The following is a 15,527-nucleotide window of genomic DNA, read 5'->3' as shown; positions in this document are numbered from 1 at the left end:
CTCAGTCTCCTGTCCTGTAGAAAAAATCAGACTAGGCTTCCCCTGGGGCTAAAAAGGTAATTTATTTCTTTGAAGCTGCGGGGATCCGGGGCGTCCAAGAAAAAGAAACACGGCCTCCAGCACTTTTTTTTAAATGTAAGCCCTAAGGGTGTGCCAGGGCCATTTTTAGGTCATGCCTACACAGTACATGTGCTGTGTTGTGAGATGTATTGTTTACAAGTCAGTGGGCTTACAACCCAGCAACAGCATACCATTAGTTGTTTTTGTGGTCGCTCTCATTTGCAATCTTTCGATTGCTTAGCTCCTATAGGCTTCCCATCCTTTCTTGTGTATACTCCTGCCTGGCGCATGGACCAGGCACATGTGTTCTTCCTTCTCTTTGTTCTTCCATGTCATTTTGCAACGCACTATTTTTTTATTTTATAAACGGTATAATTCATTACGTGCAATGTACTTCCCTATGTTTAACACAGGCATATATCTCACTCTATCTGCTGTCTCTCTTGATGCTTTGGCTACCCACAATTATATCACTCCACTCCACTCTACACTACTCCACTCTACACCACTCCACTCTATGCCACTTTACACCACTCCACGCCCCTCTGCACCACTCCACTCTACTCTACCCCACTCTACACCATTCTACTCTATGCCACTCCACTCTGCTCCATACCACTCTGCACCACATCATTTTACTCTAGGCCACTCCACCCTACAAACTCTGCTCTATGCCACTCTACTCTAAGCCTCTCCACTCTATACCACTCATTTCCGCTCTACTCCACTCTGCTCCATTCTGCTACTTTCCATGCCACTCGGTGCTGCTCCACTACACTCTACTCCACTCTACTTTATGCCACTCCACTTCACTCATTGCCCCTCTATGCCATTCCACTCTACTTCTCTCGACACCACCCAATGCCATTCTACTTCATTGCTGCTCCACTCTATTCCATGACACTCTACTCCACTACCCCACTTTACTCTACGCCACTCCACTCACCCTGATCAACTACCCCAATCTACTATACGCCATTCTACTCTACACCACTCCACTCTAATCTATGCCACTCCACTCAACCTGCTCTACTCTATGCCACTCCACGCCTTACTCCACTCCCTTCTAATTTACGCCACTCTATTCCACTCCACTCCACCGCACTTTGTGCAACACAACTCTGTCTCTCTACTGTACGCCACTATAATCAACTCTATGCCGCTCCAATCTACCTGGCTTAAATATATTGGCAAAGCCAATAGCGCTCACATAGGCACGACCTATTGGCTTTGCCAGTGCTTGTTATATTTTAGTCAGAAGGGTGGTATGTGGCACCCTCCCTGAGCCTTAAAAAGTCCCCGGGGACCCCATTCCCTGAGGCTGATTGTTATTATTAGAGGAGAGTAGCATGCATCCCCCCTTCCTGAGCCCAGTGAGGCCGCAGGGACCCCATCCCCCATTAAGGATCTTGTTATTTAAGGGAAGGGCATGCGCAACCCCTCCCCAAAACTTGGTGAAATCTCAGGGACTCCATCCCTTGGGGCCATATATAGAATTTAGGGGAGGGGGCATGCGGCCCCCTCCCCTAACCTGTTAGAGGCCCCAGGGACCCAATCCCCCAAAGCCTAGACTTTCATTTTAGGGAGGGGGTGTGGTGCGGCTCCCCTCCCTGAGCCGTACATCAGCCCCAGGGACTCCGGAGCCCGATACGAGCAGTGTCCCAGGGACCCCATCCACTGGGACACTGTTGTTTCCTGCCCAGCAGAGTGCGGGCATCCCCTACCTGCATTTTCCCAGGCAGGGAACACAACTTTGCTCCTGCCCGGCCAGGAGCAGAGAATGCTGCTCCGGCCCGGGGGGGATCAAAGCAAGCAGCCGGCTCCCGCCAGCACCAAATTGGGTGCTGGGTGGGGAGCTGGTAGGGCCCACAAGGGCATTGGGGCTCCCTTCCGGGACCCCAAACGCTGTGGAAGTTGTGGGTGCCCTGGGGAAACATATTTGCTGGCTCCCTGCCGGCAGCCGGTATGGGTGGTGGCGGGGCCACAAAGACCTTAGGACTCACAACAAACCCCAAAAAATACAAAGAATATGTGGGTGCCCCACCTGGCCGTAGCGGACACCGGGCAATCCCCTGGTGAGCCGCACGGGTGGGGGCCGGTTTTGGGCCCCTGGGGGCCGTTTTTGTTACAGGGCCGTTTTTGCATCATAGCCCTGGCAAATATCTCGGCGGCACCCCCAAGCCCCAGGGGGTCGGCCGAGCACTTTACCAGGGCCAGTTTTGGTTCCCAGTCCGGCCCTGACCAGGGCACCCAAAAAAATGTAAAGAACAAAAAATTAAAAAATCAGGAAAAAGAAGAATCCTAGATGAGCAGCAGGAGCCACTGATTATTCACTGCCCCAGCAAGAAGTGCCCCATAATGTCCAGCGTGGGCTTTTCAGTCGTATTTTTATGATTTTGGTAGTGCCCCTAGAAGAGACAGGGACACCACCAAGTTGTTTGATAATATTCTGGAGGCCTGCATGGAGCACAGCAGCCCCCCAGCAACATGAGAACATTGTATTTCTCCTGGGTCAACAAATCCATGACCCCACGAGAGCTTACCATGTGTTTTTTAAATCACTCTGTGCTGGAGCTGTAAGCTTTTCAGCTCGAAGGCGTGGCTCCCTTGTGGTTCTTTCTTTGACTGTACATCATAGCCTGAAAAGTGTAACAACAACAAAAAAAGACTCAAAATCATGTTTTTATTAAAAAATGCTTAATTGAAAATTTGTGACAATCACTATTATTAAACATTGCAATGTGTAAATCTGTAATTTGATTATAGTTAGAGGTGAATTTTTGACAACACCAGTAGGTCTGCTCTATATATGCTGATCTGCAGACCCCAGGCTAAAGCTAATAGGCCCCATGCTTTTTATACTTTAATGAATTGACCCTTTCACAAAGCTGGTAGGTGTGCCTTGCTTTAAATGACATTGTTTACTGCCTACTTGGAGTTGGAGTTGGATGCAGCTATCGCACCCTACCTCTGGTAAGTCTCTTGTATCAATGTGCAGCTGGTTCTAGCCTCCCCTTTCCTGGATCAGCCAGTTCCACCAGTGGAGCAGTTACAGCTTTACCTGGGCCACAGATGCAGTTCAGTCTCCACAGCTGCTTGTGCTAGGCTTTGCAAGCATCACATCCAGCACCACTCCTCTGCCCCGGCACCTGTCCCAGTATTGGAGCAGTCAGTCCCGGCAAGCTGTCGAGGTTGCAAGTCGGGTTCACATGCATGTTGACGCAGACAGACATAATTTTGAGGATGGGGGCACTCCATCCCGCATCTTCCCGGCACGGCTTCTCTATTTTTGGTCCCAACATAGCCAACCAACTTAATGAAGTGGTCCTGCTGCCCTGGATCTCAACAAAGTCTACAGCACGTTGCGAGAATACCTCCAGTGCCCTTCTCTCACCTCTGGAGCGCCCTACCCATTGCAGATACTCAACAACAGGTTGCAGCCTTCTGGGGCGATGGCACCTCACCACCTTGGGAAGCTGGCTGTCAGACACTCTAGTCCTGGATTACAAAAGTCTTACTACCCCTTGTTGGGTGTAGCGTCTCTTTGTAATGTGAAATCCTGTAACACTGAGTGGAAGCTCCAGCCGCTCCTTAAAAGTACTGCTGGGTATGCTGTGATAATCACAGGTCTCTAGCTACAAAAGATTTTAAGAAAGTTCCACCGTTTGGTGTACTGGCTCCAGCCAGGTTCAAACACAGTATTAATTCTTTAGGTGATAGCTGGAAGACAGAGGGTCTGGAAATCTATCTCTCTCTCTCTCTCTCTCTCTCTCTCTCTCTTTCTTTCTCTCTTTCTTTCTTTCTTTCTTTCTTTCTCTCTCTCTCTTTCTCTTTCTCTGTCTCTCTCTCTCGCTTTTCCTCGAACCCAACAAAACAGATCTAATCCACAACTGATATTCCATTTGGGTAAAACGGGTATTTTGCTGCCATAACCCATGTTCTCTGGATGTAGAACAGTACTTCCATATTTCAAAATGCCCTCTTTTGCATGACTCATTTTCAGCAAGACCCTTGGCTCATCTCTCACTATGAATTTTGTGGCTCACAGAGCTCTGCTCACATTTGCTTTACTGTTTCACCCACTGACATTGCAATTTGTTTTACCTTTTGTCACCTCACACACAAGCCCTTTGCCACTGTACCTTGTGCTCACAATTGATTTTACCTTTCACCTCCTGACATAACAGAATATATTTTTTTGTTTTTGTTTATAGTGTTGGTATATCTGCTGCTCAGCCAGTATGAGTGTTTGTGTGGAATGTAGGTGCATGGTGATGCATTGGAAAGTTGGTGTGCCTGTGAGTGTCAGTTGGATTATGGGCTGGCGTGAAATGTCCATCTGTTATTCCCATTATGGTCGCTCTTTTATTTATTGTTTTTACATGCGTGGTCGTTTATCGCCTTTGCATCTAATACGTTTCCATGCTTGTTTTCTTGTTTCTTTATCAGATTGTGATATGTCCATCTGTTATTCGCATTATTTTCGCTCTTTTTTTATTGCTTTTAGATGCATGATCTCTTAGGTATATGCATTGCGTATCATTCTGGCATTGTTTACATGCATGTTCCTTTTCCCTTCTTATGCAAATTGCGAGATGTTCATTTGGTAGTCGCAATGTTGATCTTTTCTTCCGTAAAAGGGGAGATGTGTTATACCTGCTGCTCAGCCAGTACGAGTGTTTGTATGGAATGTTGGTGCTTGGCGGTGCATTGGAATGTTAGTGTGCCTGTGAATGTCAGTTGGATTTTGGGCTGAGCAGCAGGGAGGCTGCTCCTAGTGGGGCTCATTACTATAGCTCTTCATTGAAGCTTACTATTGGAGCTTATTACTTACCAGCAACTAAGACTAATAAACCATCTTATATACAATATACACCTCGGCTGCTGGACTTCTCATTACAACAAGTGTTTTGCTTTTTACTAAACTTGATCAATTGTTTCAAAAGTTCCTTTCAATATGATTGATTTGATAATGGAAACAGAATATTGTATGTGTTTATGGAGCATCACATAATTTACTCTGAATGCTATGTCACTGCTTAATATCATGAAAAATACTGAAGAAATGGATGGAAATGCCATATCTAGCTGATAGTGTGACACAAATGAGTCCAGCGAAAGGATGCACTGGATCAAAATCCATAATTCGTTTGTTTTTGCTTACCAAAACAAAGCCTACAAATTTCACATTAATGGTTAATTTGTAATTGTAAAAACAATGTTACACTGTACCTAATGGTGTGTTTGTTTTTCAATTTAATATAACAAAAGCATTATATGCCTTTAAGGTGGACTATGACGTTTGCAGCAATTATGGGAACTGGCTGTATAGTGCTGGCATCGGGAATGATCCAAGAGAGGACAGGAAGTTCAACATGATCAAACAGGGCCTGGATTATGATGGGAATGTAAGTACCTTGTACCATTCAAATAATGAGGTGGCTGAAACTCCCATTCTCTTTCCCTAGAGCGCCTTTACCAAAAAGGTAAGCCAGATTTGAACAAATCAGAATATCTGTAATTTTAGTAAGGTTTGTGATTTATGGAGACTGGGAACTGAATCATTTTTTTATTTTATTTTATTTATTTGAGTTTTATATAGCGCTGGCTAGACCCAAAGGTATCAGAGAGTGCTTTACATAAGGAACAGTGAGTTGCAAGTTACAAAGATTTGACATAAGTTACACAGTGATTACAAAGTAACAACAAGAGTTACTAGCGAATAGCACATAAGGACACATGATGAAGCCACAATAGCACAGTAGTATGCATTAATAGTGCGTGGCGGAACAGAGAGAGGGAAAGGAAAACATGGGAGGGGAATGCTGATAGAGTCAAGGCAGGTAGGAGGGGGAAAGTCCATCAGGGGGAACCAAGCAGTCAGTGTGAAAGACAGATAAAGCAAGAAGAACCGTGAAAAACAATGACCGATGTCCGGCTGGGTAGGTGACGGCCAACGGGTCCAGACTCCTCAATAGCTGCATAGGACAGCTCCACCGGGCAGCGGCCAAGGGTACTCGGTCTCAAAGGTAAGTGCAAACAGTTTCGGTTTCTGCCCATGGGGTATCGTCAGGGTTCCATCGACGGTAGCGCTGGCTAACCCAGAGGTATCTGAGCGCTTTACCAGAGGATCGTTGCGTTAGAAGTTACATCAGTTACAAGAGCATAGTAAGGTACAGGAAACAAAGAGAATGTTGCGAGAATTCGTAGGAGGGAGGGGAGGTAGGAGCCATAGCAGGAGGACGAGGAAGAACTGTGCCCAATGTCCGGCTGGGTAGGTGACGGTCGAGGGGGAAACCAAGGCTAACCTCCTCTATAGCTGTCTAGCAGCTCACCGGGCATCAGCCATGTTGCTCCGGTCTCAGCGCTCAGGAAAAACAATTTTGAATAGATACATGGGCTACTGTTGCATAGTGAAGTAGCGGAAGAACTTGACCCCACTAGAGGATAGAGGTAAAAGAAGGCGGGGGGATATAAAACAATCCAGAGAAGGAACTGGAGGCTGCCATTTAGGCTGCAGAGGAAACGAAAGTAGAGGCAGCCGTCATTTTAAGATCAGGGACGTCATGTCCAGGCCTCTGTAGATCCCTATGTAGGCGTTGATGCGATAGTTGGTCTCGGCCATGAAGAAGCCCTGTTCGTGGGAGGCAGCAGACAGCTGGGACACCCTGGACGCCATTGAATCTTAGCTATTGGAGTGATACTTCTATGTGTACTTGGCAGGAAAGATTAGATAAGACCTAGATAAGCTAGACTATGGTTGCTCGGGTGGGTGCCTTTAATCCTTGAGGGCCAAAGCCAGTCGTCAATACATTATTTCCACCATCAATGTCCACGTGCTATATATATTTAAAGGAACTGAAAGTTTGACATAGTGCTGTCGTCTGTAGCCTTAAATGAGTACCCATAAATCCGACAGTACTTTAAAATGCATTTTTTTTTAGGTGTGATGGGACAGTCCTTCTCAGTGGCATAACAGGGGGAAAGGAGGCCTTTGGCGGGGGCTGCATGCCTGTACACCTAGAAGGGACCAGAACTCTTTCAGTCCAGCCTTTTTTAAACGCATGCTGCTGTTGCCAAGAGACTTCATCTAACCAACTGCAGATGCAGTTTGTAAATTCTCAGCAGCCGCGGCTGCCTCAAAACTGCAGGAAAGGAAAAATAAAACGATAATAAACCTGTTGTATTATCATTTTATTTTGCCTTTCCAGATGAGTCTTTGGAGGCAGGGCCATGGGGTATGACAGGCGCAGGAAGAGTGGTGCTACACTGTGATCAGTGCACATGACGGTTTGTCCGACCATCTTAGGCCGGCCAAACTGTCATGCGCACTGAAGCTCTCTCCAACCCGAGCTGCGTTGCTGTGTTGGAGAGAGCAGGCACAGGCGCCCAGTCTCCCTGGGAGTGCCAATCCAAAGCGCTCAAGCTAATCCTGGTGCTGCTCTCATAGCAGGAGAGCAGCGTCAGGATTAGCCGTAGTGGAGTCTGGGAGCCTGTGCCTGCCTGAAGAGGCGCAGAAGAGCATAACGCGGCCGGCTGCGGGTACGTTTTTTTATTTATTTCTTTTTTGTATTTTGACCCCACAAAGCCCCCTTCCCACCACCCCCCCCCGCCTCACCACTCTTCCACAACACCAGCTGCTAATGATTTTCATGCTACTCACAAATCCCAGATCCAGAACCTCTGCAAGCAACTGAGTTTTTTTTAAATCTTACAAAGTTATGGCCAATTTAAAAAAGTCCCTGTGGTGGATCTTGCTACCCTCGTTTCAAAAACATTTTTAATCCATCAACCTTTTTACCCATTTTAGTGCACTAATACGCTTACAAATAACATATTATACTACATTCCTACTCTCCTCCAGCTTACCCAACGCCCATCAGTACCATGAATGCTGTGAAGAGCACCATGCCGAGAAATGCCAGCGAGCAAGATGGGAGAGTGGGAAGGGGGAATGGATGGATGAAAAGAGAGACAGAGAAATAGAGAGAGAGGGGAGGAAAGGGAGCTATTTGGTTTCAAGATTTTTGCCTGGGCAGCTTTTTGTTCCGAGGCTGGCCCTGTGCATAGTAACAAAACAAAAAACAGTATAACATTTTTATAACCAGATTACAAATAAATAAAGTTTTAAATAGTAATGTATACCAGAGGTGCAACATTTTCCTCAGCAATCCAAAAATAAAAAGTGAATTTCCGATAACAATTTCTGAATTCCTGAATAAAATGCAACTAAATTAAGGAAACAAATATTAATGTATGAGTAGTATTTATATACAGCAGACTCGGCCACAAGGGCCTTGGAGCACTTTACATATCACTGGAATGAGAACGTATAACTCGCATTGAAAAGAAAGATGGAACGAGGGGTATGTGGAATGTTTGGGCAGATACAGTTTAAAGAGATTGGTTTGTAGTTTATTGTGGTGCAGGAGCTTCAGGAGAGCTCTGGTATTAATCCCTTGGCTATTGAGGAGTGTGGCTCAATGGTTAGAGCGGCAGACCCTGAAGCAGAGTTCTGGCCAGGGACCAGGGTTCGATTCCCGCCTCGGCGGGGCTCGGGCTCAATTTCCTCGGACCTGTCTATTCTCGCCTCGGTGCCTATTCTAATCACGGGCCCCACGCTGCAACTCTGGACAATAGCTTGCTTAGCCTCCACACCGGCCCCAACAGCGCTAAGGATGCCTGGCTTCACCCTGGGGGTGCCCAGGAGTGGACACTTCACAGGGAAAGCCAGGAGGGGTTCCACAGCGGTATGAGTATCAGCGCCAGGAAACCGCAAAGGCGACACCGCAAGGTGTCCGTCTGCTGACAGTGCGCTCTATAAGTACCTTGACATTTACATTTTTACATTTACATTTACATTAATCACCGGTGATTGGAAAGTGATTGTTGACACAGTATAATCACATGTAATGTGCAGTTACAGATGCCAGTTTTGGTAGGTACATCTCTGCTTTCCTTCATTGTAAGGGCTTTAAACAGGTACCACTGTGCTGTTCAGTTGGATGTTAAGGATACCTGTTACCTAAATTTCAAGATACAATAAAGCTTACCAGGTGTTTCTTCTCAATGGTTAATATTTTTACTATCTTCATTATTTTTGACGAAGGGTAGGAGGAAAAAATTATTACATTATAAAGTTTGGAACTTTCTCGCCTACTTCATTGCATTTCTGGGCAGCCTCTGGTAATTTTCAGATATTTGGTAACGCCAGAAAGATATTTGCATATTTTCAAATAAGCAGGTGCCTGAGCACGGTGGGCAGGGCTGTACTTATTAAACAGAACAAATTCGGCCTCTATTGATGAACATTCATCACATGATGACAGGTACCCAGGATTGCATTTAAGGTTTACTATTGTACTGCAATGTCTTTCACCTAGAATGTGAAACTGGAATGAAATGCCTGCCTCTTCCTTGTTTTCTAATGCAGGGAGAGTACATCAGGCTTTGGGTTCCAGAATTGAAAGGTATAGATGGAGGAGACGCGCACACGCCCTGGGCACTCAGTACTGCATCTTTGGCACATGCCAATGTGTCTCTTGGCGAGACCTATCCACTGCCAATCATCACCGCACCAGAGTGGAGTAGACATATCAATCAGAAACCTGTAAGTATCTTATCGCAGTAAAATAAACCATGCTGAAAAATATATTCAAAGAAACTGTTCAAAGTAGTTTTTGGTACCAGCCTGCACATCACAGGGAGCCGCCACCATTGACCTTTCATTTCTTCTTCCATATCTCTTCTTGTGCCTGTGACAGTGGCGGGAAGAAGGGAAAGCATGCTGGGGCCACCAGTGTAATATTGTTTATTAGAGACCAGACTACGGACAAGGCATGGATAGGTCGGCGCTGCGAACAGCAAAACAGTAGCTGTGACTGAGTCCCTTAGAAAGCAATTTTCAGTCTGCCTCCCAGTCCACCACCCACTTGCTTTACGCCCTGTTCTTCTTCTTCCTCTTTCCGGAGTCAGGCAGTCAACTGTAACATCACCTCTGATACAAACCAAACAAGATTTGGCAAAAGCAATAGGTTTAACGTTGGCTACAAGTCTTTTGGCTTTGTCAAAGGCTTGTTTTGTGGTTGATTTTGCAAAGCTTTATTGTTGGGGAAGTTGCCGGTCCCTCATCAAGCTGTAAAAACACAGGTTAAAAGCAAAAATATTTTTGGCTGTAAAGAAGTATGTATTGCCATCTGGATGTACTCCTTCAGAAAAGGCAGAATGCTGTAGCTCACAGTGAAGCTAGTCAGTGGCGGAAGTGAGCTAACCCACTGTCCCATGCTGTATGGTATACTGGGTGGAAATAAAATGTGAATGACACAGCTACAGACCAATGGATGAAGAGGGCTGGTTAGAAGTAAGTATATTATGTACATCATTTTAATAAAATCAGAAGGCTTTGGTGAGCTTGTATGACTCTATCTTAATTTATTACATTGATCAGCCATTTGGACCTTAAATGGTAATCTTGAGACACAGAGCAAGGATGGCAGGAACGGATATAGTTGGTGCTCACAAAACAACATGCAACTTGACTGAGAGAATCACATTTGGATTCATTAGCACTGAAATTCCCACTGTCACCAGTAAGAGACAATGGTTGCCCACTGAAAACCACGAAGAACAGAACATTCCTGGTTATTGGTTTTCCAGCCTAAGAAGATGGAAATATGGCGACCATTGACAGCTGGAAAACACAAAAGGGTGGAGGGCAGGGTACAAATAGGAGTCAGCATTGTTAACTGCACTTCTTTTCAGTATACCTTGCCTCCCACACCCACTTGGATGTGGCACTTTGACATTTCCTGTTAGAATAGTCATGTTTCATTTTCTTCGAAGATGCAGTGCTTTCTTGAACCACTTTGTGAGCTTGAGTGGGACAGCTTGTGCTCAGAGGTAGGTGAGTGTAAATTACTCTTCTAAATATCAGCTGATGGTGAAGCAAAGCGGGTGCTTCAGTCACTGCAAATCATTCGACACAGTCCTTGTGATAGAGGCTTCTGGGACATTAGGGGATAACTGCAGAGTTTTCTTTACACTGGGCAAACTTTTTGCTTAAGGCCACACGGGCATCATTTTTATATTTCGGGGAAGCCTAAATAGCAAATTATTATTGCTATAATTTTCCACTAAAGGGTGGTTTTTTGGCTGTCACTGGTGCAGAGTTTGTCTGCATGAGTTGCTTCTGGACTTTTGCATGATGGCAAAGTACACACATTGCATCCGGATAAAGACTGAAACTCTACCTTAGGTTTATTTATAATTGGACTGAGAAGGGGTGAAAAACAGGTCATCCACATAGAAGAGCAATGGAACCTGGCGGGCCGTTAACCACTGAGAGGAGGCTTTCTAAGCAGTGAGGCTATCCAGGAGTTGACTAAAATGATTAGGCTATATGAGAATAATTCAAGACCAATTTAGATACAAAGCTGTGGAAAATACTCTATTTAAATATTGCCCCAACTACAATTCACAATTTTGTTGGAAGGACCACTACAGTATCTGGTGTCTCGGCTGTCATAGCGACCACATTTACACAAAATATCAAGAAGGTAAGAACTTTCACAGAGCAAAAACAAATATGGCTTTGCAGATGGATATGGGTAGGACTTTGCAGAGCAGAAAACTTCCATGCCTTCAATTGTTACTGGTCTGGAGAAAGGCACCCCACGCCATTCCCAAAAGTTGCCTGTAAAACAAAAAGGAATGGTCTAACAGTGTTCTACACTTAGCCATATCCCCTTAGCCTTCCGAAGCAGAAACCAGACTTCAACATATATATCGGCTGCTTGGGACCTGAAGTTAATGCCTCAACCTTACATATAAAGCAGCCTGAACCAAAGAATGGCCTAGAGCTGAAGCACCGAGTATTTAAAAAAACAGTCTAAACTCAAAACACAACTTGAGCCTTGAACTAGGGAATGCCAAGATGAGGAATAACCTTGACCCAAAAAGCAGCAACACACAAATACATCATTGTGGATTCTGATGAAATAATTAGAATTTTACACAAAGACACTTAAAGGGATGGTGTCAGCAACATCTACATCCCTTTTGGAAAACAGCTGTCCTTTGAGGAAGCCATGTCGCCAGAATTATGCTAACACTCCATTGTTAGTTGCAGAAAATCTTTAGCCAGTATCGCAACTGTGTAATCATCCATATTGTGATACTTTGAGATGTGTAGGAACATGATTTCAAATAAATACCCTTTACTGTTGTGTGCAGCTACAACAACGGGCACAACGAACCCTGATTCCAAGTATCATTGTAGGTACTAGCTATATCATAATGAGAATATGGATGCTCAAGAGTTAAATGAATGATGGAATGTACGTAGTACCCGATAAAGGGCCTGATTACAATGTCGGGCGGAGAGCCTCCAACCAGTGGTTGGAGGTTTTCTGCCCGACATGGTAGGTTTAAAGTCCTACCAAAATATTAGGATGACGGCGGTCGGAGTTTAAACCTGTAGGCGGATTCCGACGTGGTTTTGACAGGCTCAAGGAGCCCGTCGGTAAGTCTGCATAATCCCTTAATGACGGTGGCTCCGCCGTCGGGATTATGATGTAACTTTCCAATAGCCATAACATGTCGGCCTTTCTGACAATGGAAAGGCTGTGGAAAGTGACATTTAGGGCCCCATAGCAGGGCCCCCGTCCCACTTGGGCCTTTGCATTTCAGCCTGGCGGCACCTGTGGTGCCCCCCTAAACCTCCCTGCACCATGTTCAGGCACCGTGATGTGTTTCAAAACATACATTTTTCAATGAAAGGTAGTGCTGCGGGCCTTTTCCGCCTGCCGCACAATCTTCCATTGTGAAATGCATGTTTGTGGTCGCATCGTAATAGTGCGGTCGGAACTGCCGACCTAAGGTCGGGTGGCTGCTTTCTGCAACGTTGTCGGGCGGACTTCGTAATGAGGCCCAAAATCTCTATATAATGAGGGCTCTGATGTACTTCTAGTCAGACCATGACTCCCAGTTGAGACATCCACATACAGTGCTCTGCTGCAGATGGATGCCCTGTATAATGGGTATCCGCGCAGGTAAATTAGTAAAATGTTAGCTTCTTAAATGAGATGCAGACCAGAAGAGAGAGAGAGAGAGAGAGAAAACCAATTAGTTACTTCTCAGGTTGAAGGTGATGTTAAAGCCAAGTATGGAAAATGTAATCAGCCTACTGATGACACATTCACTGATGCCATTTGTAGGGTGTAAATATAAAGAAGAGCTACAGGGTCCTTTGTACATTAGTGACCACCCAGAGGCAGATTTTTGTGTTCATTCGCACAGTACCACAACTCTCTCTCAACTCCGGAGCAACATGGAAGGGAACAGATGTAGTAATTAACGTATATGTATCTAATGCTTATGTTGTTATTTGGTACCTATTGGTGCTGAGATTAATAATAATTGTGTTACTATATATCTATCACAATGGATGGATGTAGGGGCGACAATGTGTAGAGTTGCGGTCTAGTGGTTATGGAACCCTGTAGAATGGCAGCGGCGTAGACTGGCAGCAGCATAGAATGTTGTTGTAGGGGGATTCCAGGATAAATGGTTGGATGTAGGTGAGGTCGAATTTATGAAGAATAAAACAGTTAATACAAAAATTATTGTTTTCTTTTATCCACAGAATGACCGAGGGTCATCAAGCAGAAGGCCAAGAGGACAGCCCTACACCCCGAAACAACACAAAAACAGAGGAGTTGATTTTTACTTTTCCCGCAACAAGGATCTGCACTAGACATCATTGATTGCCATTGTTGGTACTTTGGGGACCTGTTACTATCATGTTGATTGAATATTCCTGATTCAGCAGTCAGGCAAATTCAGAGGATCTTGCAAAGACTGTCTCAAAAGGAAGACTTTTAACACATTGGTGGGCCTTGTGCCTCCCACCAACCGGTTGAATTGCTTTTTATTGAACTGTGTTACTTTATGAACATTGGCTTCTGACTTTTCTTGTGAGGTTACGTTTTTACTAATTTTCAATAAAGTATAGTAAAGAGCAAAAGGAGCAAATGCCAACACGAAATGGGAATATTTCTGCTTTTCCTTTCAGCTGCATACATAAAGAGAGGAAATATATGTTCCAGGCTCGATCGGGATTAGTTTTCCACTTGTACTCCCATTGGTGGTGATTGGTCCAGCAAAGGTGATGTGAATTGAGTACAAGGTGTAAGCGCTTCCTGGGAACTATGTAGAGGGATCCTCACATTCATGTGTGGATTTATATACGTGATTTGCCCCACCTACGAGTTCTGAGATTTTACGGACTAAAAGCAGTGGCCCACTGCTTGCAGATAGAGAGATAACATGTAGCCTAACCGTTGCACAAACGCATTGCAAAAAGAGTTCCAAATTGCAAATACCAATACACAAAGTATTTCTTTAACCTGGATGAAATTGCAACAAGTAACTATATACAGTGGCAAGGTAAAGGAAGGGTGTACTGCTACCCTCAAAGATAGGACTTTTGTTTTGCAAAGTTGTGGCATACAGAAAATGTGATGTGCTGAGCAACCCATGAAAAGGGGGCTCCTGGTCAAAGGCCACACAGTGAGTAGAGAGATATTTGGGTGCCAGAGCCACATTGTTGCTGCTGATGAATGGTAATGGAACCTGAGTCAAACCTCCAGGTGGCATTTTGACAGAGACTAGGAGGATTGTGAACAATTATTCAGACCCTGGGTTCCTCCCTAATAACTGAAGCTCCTTCGGTGAGTGGGAGAGAGGTCCTCTGGGATGGATTGCCTGATCTTCTGTATGTAGAACTGAATGCTCCCTAGCATAGACGGGGAGTAGAGGGAAACTTCCTAGGGTTATTTGTAGCAGCAGCCACTTGCAAGCTGAAATGGAGGCAGACCTTCTGTAAGAAACCACAGAGTTCGCCATCCTCCCAAAGCAAGCTTCAGATATGTGGCAACATGCTGTGTGTGGATGAAAGATGTACTGTAGACTAGATTAGATGCAAGAGATTCTCTCTATAGAAATCTATTCAGACTGAGAACAATCCCTGGTAGAAAGCCTTTTAGCCACTCCTTTCCTGTTGACTGCCAAAGTCAGAACCTATCTCGGAGGAAGGAGGGTAACTAGCACCAGTTAGTGCCAGGTCCCCCCGTGGATTGCCTTCGCACCATGAGTCATCATCATGGTCATCAAACTTTATTTTGGTCAACATAACCATAAAAGTACACATAAAAACATGTGAAAACATTAACATACTGACGGCTCATAAAATTACAAAATCTATTAATATGATTTGTTGAATCCCTACAACATCTCAGGCATACTGAGGAATAAAAGAGAGACAATACTAGGCAGAATTACTAAAGTCTAAAACCAGTCAGCAAAAACCTCAAAAGGGTCCGCCATGCTCTCCGGAAGACATTGAAAAACTCCCAGTGAAGTATAAAATGTGCTCATCTGTCCCAGATCAATTACCTATCAACCCCTTC

The 15,527-nt window shown here is 44.9% G+C and overlaps 1 protein-coding gene across 1 annotated transcript in view; it reads left to right on the top strand.

The window, feature by feature from the left end:
* The window catches only part of LOC146796341 (cryptochrome DASH-like), a 97,784-nt gene extending 83,680 nt beyond the window's left edge, over window positions 1-14,104 (top strand). The window contains exons 12-14 of the mRNA XM_085628864.1: window positions 5,349-5,468; window positions 9,494-9,670; window positions 13,703-14,104. Coding sequence (XP_085484990.1) covers window positions 5,349-5,468; window positions 9,494-9,670; window positions 13,703-13,813 — 408 coding nt within the window. The 3' untranslated portion in view covers window positions 13,814-14,104. The remainder of the gene's footprint in view (window positions 1-5,348; window positions 5,469-9,493; window positions 9,671-13,702) is intronic.
* The last annotated feature ends 1,423 nt before the right edge of the window (window positions 14,105-15,527 follow it).

Source organism: Triturus cristatus, chromosome 10 (genome assembly GCF_964204655.1).
Source record: "Triturus cristatus chromosome 10, aTriCri1.1, whole genome shotgun sequence".
Lineage (NCBI taxonomy): Eukaryota > Metazoa > Chordata > Amphibia > Caudata > Salamandridae > Triturus > Triturus cristatus.
Note: the sequence above shows the minus strand (reverse complement) of the source record. Positions and strands in the feature narration are given on the sequence as shown.